Below are 4216 nucleotides of genomic sequence, written 5' to 3'. Positions count from 1 at the left end.
TCAGAAATGACAGTCCGAAGATTGAGAATTTTGGCCGATCATTGGTATTGTCGGACACCACGCTTTGAGAGTTTATAACTTTCTATGCACTCTTGCTAGAGCTACAAGTTTTGTCACGCAAATAAAGGATAACTATTGCTATAATACTTTGCAGTTTCATGAGATGGAAATGTATAGTTTTCCTAAAACAAGTGTCCGAAAATTGATGGTGTACGATCATTGATAATGTACTCTACTTCCATTGCCAGCTGTTATTGTTTGCCTTTCTGTTGACAAATTCAAATATAATATCCATCGTTTTCCAACAACTCTTTGCATCAGCGATGGTGAAATGTGGTTCTATTCTGTAACACTTCCAATAGACATTTTACTTGCTTTTGGTGTTATGATGCTAATTATAATTCTTTGGACTATCAGGAAAGTACGTATACTAAAATTATGAATTTATATAAATTCTCTAATTTTGTTGATAGAAAACTAATTTCTTGAAAAAGAAAAGTCGTACCCAGCTCAGCACTGCAGAGAAAAAAATTCTCTTGGTTTTCACATCTTTTATTATTTTTGGTGTTTTTATTTTAGGGCATGTAAGTGACATAACAGCAAAATCTGGCAAGTTTCAAGCAGCTTTAAGAGAATACTTTGAATGCGAGGCATTTGGTTATGTCCCTGGAAAATGTGATAGAGGAACATTTGAAGAGAGCCCTTACATGAGTATCATTGTGTACATGCTAATGAGTTTGATACCATTGAGCGTTTTGAACTTCATACTCAAGTGGAGCTCAGTTAAAAGCACTGGAAACAAAGCAGTAAAATTGACAAAGAGGTATTCAAGTTTCTTGTACCGTGGAAAAAGTTCTTTCATAACTTCCTCTGAAAGTGTTCCAGATGAGAATTCGTCAAAATCAGATAAAAGTGCAGAGATAAGTGAAAACACTGCAAAACTTGACTTTTAATAACTACTGATAATTTTTGTGTGCAATATGTAAAATGTTGAATTAGGCCAAACAATAAGTTTTAAAGTTATTTTTTATCAATAATGGGTCATTCTCTTTAACTACCTAGTCCAGTACGTTGATGCTATAATTTATATAGCAATGGTTTTTTCTAAAAAATGGCTTCAAACCCATATAGAAAAAACAAGGTTGCAGCATGGTTGTGGCAACCTTGTAACAAGCTAAGTGGTCACAAGGTGGTCCCTACCTGGCCACAAGGCCCACCACCTTGTAAAAACCCTGGAATTGACACGTTTTCCACCTTGTGACAACCACGTGACAACCTTGTCATAATGTACAATAAATTCAATAGCTATAATCTGGAAGCCTATCAATTAACACATAATTAATATTGTCATCCTAATCCTATATAGTTTGAATTGATTTCTAGATACTTCATGTATATGATAATGTAATATGTAGCTTGTGTGTAAAGATATGGATATGCATTAATCTTATCTTTATTGACTTGTACAAGGGCTGGTCAATGGTCCCCTTATATATGGTAGCAATAGCTTCATATCATCGTGGGCCGCACTTAATGAAACCTCAGTTTCCTGTCAACCTTCAGACAATCTTGTCACAAGGTTGTTATGTTTGTAACACGTTAGTCACAACTTCAGCACTTTTATACAAGGTTGTTACTAGGTTGCTACAACCTTGTAAGGTTGTGAACTGGCTGTAACAAGCTTGTAACAAGCTTGTGAACTGGTTGTAACAAGCTTGTAACAAGCTTGAAATTTCTATATGGGCAATCACCCTAATTTTTATTACATTCTCTCATACACATTAATGCCCTTATGCTGTGTAGAAAGTTTGAGTTGATTCCGACTTCAATTTTTGAGTTACAGCCATTTTAAGAAAATGTCAAAATTCTGAAAATACTTAAATTGCTCCAAAAGTACCTAAAATTTTTTAAATTTTCAATGCACACATCAATGTTCTTGCACTACAGCTTAACCTTAAATACTAAAACTACACTGTCAGCAAATAAACTAACACATTGTACAGATAGTGACAATCTATTTTACTTGGGGAGGGGCAAGACCACAAGAGAAGTTATAAATATCGCAAATAGTGCATCAACTGTGCATCACAAGATGTGCAGTAAAAGAATGAAGTTGGCCATTGCAAAGAAAATTGAGGATGCTGTTTTTATTGTTCTTCTTATTGTGGTGCTGGGCTTATTCACAGTTCCAATAATAGTCTACTATAGATCTACTTCAGTAAGTTTTCAAGAATGATACTAGATCTAGTCTACAAGTGATATCTTAAAAAAATTCTTGCATGCATATAAATCTAATGCTTATTTCTCTATAGCGTGTGTAATTTAAAGTAGTTTATTTTAAACTTCATTGTTTTACAATAATACATAAGTAGTATATCTAAATTCCTTTGAGCTATCTGAGGATGTGTAGTATGACACCACAGGTTGGCATGCTTGCACTATAAGCATGAAGTATCACTTAATTGTATAATATACAATCTGGATTTTAGATAAAGAACTTTAAATTTGTTCCACAATAGATTTTTGCTCCAGTTTAGTGCAAAAAAGGGAGAATAGCATTCTTTTGTAAATAGATATAAGTTGCAATGATTTGAGTTATCAAAAACATTGATTACAAGCTATGTGAACCATGATAGTTTTAGAAAAACAATAGCATCAATAAACATCTACTAAGTATAAAATGTTGAAGTCTGGCTTTAGCAAACTTTCAATTTAGAATACATATGATTCAGACAACAACAACGATGGGAATTTTAGCGAAGGAACAATCAACGACAATAATGTAAGCCAGAACTGCACCAGACTATCATGGAGTCAGGATAATGATGCCTCAGAATGTCATGAGTATACTGGAACTGCTTGTAGAAACTTCTTACATCAATGGTTTCAATGTACCATTGGAAAAGGTGAATTAAATATTGGAATAAGTCAACAAGAACAAAATCAACACCAACAGACAATTGCATCACTCAATACTTTTTTAGGTAATGACTTTAGTTTATAAATTTTTCATCAATCAATCAATGTTATTTGTAGAAAATTACAAGCAAATGAAGCAATGTCAACAACAATCATCAGCTTTCATATGTCAATATTTCTTTCCTCTTGCTGATTGCTCAACTGGAAAATCGTACAAGGCTACCAAGGAAGACTGCCTCCTCATAAGTACAGGTGTTTGTTCAGACCTGTGGACACTAGCAAACAGCATTGGGTATGGCTCACTCTTACCTGACTGTACTACACTACCAAATGGCAAGATTAATTTTATCTATTTCTAATAATTTATACTTTATACAGCTGCCAAAAATTCATCTTCTGTCACAATTCCCATTGACGGCATGAATGATACCAATGGTACTGATGGTATGGTGTGCAGAGAAGATTTTGTTAAAACGAATTTAATCTGTGAGCCAAGATGTGACAGTTTTGAACAAAACTCTCATTTAGATGCACTGATAATGATCTATTCAGAAGTATTTGCAACTAGTATGGGCTTAATTTTTTGCGTTATTGCAATTATAGCTGCTGTTAAGGAATACAAAACATCGTTAGTGTCTATTATGAAGTATTTCCTCATATAGTTTTGTTATTATATGACAGGCTTGTATACCCTTCTGTATTGGTATTTTATCAAGTTATAGACATGACTGTATTGGGTAAAGTGCATTGCAATTTTACGTTCATTGTATATATTCAAATTATAGTTATAGTACTAATCATAACTGCTATTGATCGGTATGGATTATACTGCAGTTCAGTTAGTCTATTGGAGACATTAAATAATCCAACTCCTTTTTGTAAATTTTCAGGTAAAGATACACAGTAATTTAAAACTTTTATCCTCATTGTATAGGAGTTGTATTTCATTATGTTATTGTAAATATGGCACTGTGGTGGTTCTTTCATGTTGCTATGTTCTTTCACAAAGTATTTTTTCCCTTCCAAGCAAATAGATTTGAAAAGCTGGGCCGTGAAAAGTATATATTTGCAACTGTAACCATTTTATGTGAGTATAGATTATAATTATTAATTGTGAAATGATCACTTTCATTTATAAAGCTCTACTACTTCCATTGCCAGCTGTTATTGTTTGCCTTTCTGTTGACAAATTCAAATATAATGTTCATCGTTTTCCAACAACTCTTTGCATCAGTGATGGTGACATGTGGTTCTATTCTACAACACTTCCAATGGATATATTACTTGCTGCTGGAGT

The 4216-nt window shown here is 33.3% G+C and overlaps 2 protein-coding genes across 2 annotated transcripts; both read left to right on the top strand.

Annotated features, from left to right (window-relative positions):
* Nucleotides 1-208: 208 nt before the first annotated feature.
* LOC109590619 (uncharacterized) lies at nucleotides 209-1031 on the top strand. Its single transcript, XM_020006516.1, has 2 exons — nucleotides 209-421; nucleotides 474-1031. The coding sequence occupies exons 1-2, from the start codon at nucleotides 332-334 to the stop codon at nucleotides 951-953; spliced, it is 570 nt and encodes a 189-aa protein (XP_019862075.1). The 5' UTR covers nucleotides 209-331; the 3' UTR covers nucleotides 954-1031.
* Nucleotides 1032-3464: 2433 nt separating this feature from the next.
* Nucleotides 3465-4208, top strand: LOC109590618 (uncharacterized; the record flags this gene model as incomplete). The annotated part of the gene is made up of 4 exons (XM_020006515.1): nucleotides 3465-3656; nucleotides 3705-3809; nucleotides 3854-4006; nucleotides 4060-4208. Coding segments are annotated over exons 1-4 (420 nt in total), but the record flags the coding sequence as incomplete, so codon positions are not given.
* Nucleotides 4209-4216: the final 8 nt, after the last annotated feature.

The sequence above is a fragment of the Amphimedon queenslandica genome, unplaced genomic scaffold, assembly GCF_000090795.2.
Source record: "Amphimedon queenslandica unplaced genomic scaffold, v1.1 AMPQUscaffold_9759_Cont18058, whole genome shotgun sequence".
NCBI classification, from domain to species: Eukaryota; Metazoa; Porifera; class Demospongiae; order Haplosclerida; family Niphatidae; genus Amphimedon; species Amphimedon queenslandica.
The sequence above is the reverse complement of the archived record's forward strand: the minus strand, read 5'-3'. Positions and strand labels throughout refer to the sequence as shown.

Bases quoted from the DNA above. Each gene is read 5' to 3' on its own strand.
- LOC109590619 (XM_020006516.1), top strand. From the start codon at position 332: ATGTGGTTCTATTCTGTAACACTTCCAATAGACATTTTACTTGCTTTT. The intron at 422-473 runs GTACGTATACTA...TTTTGTTGATAG, and splicing joins TTCTTTGGACTATCAGGAAA to AAAACTAATTTCTTGAAAAA.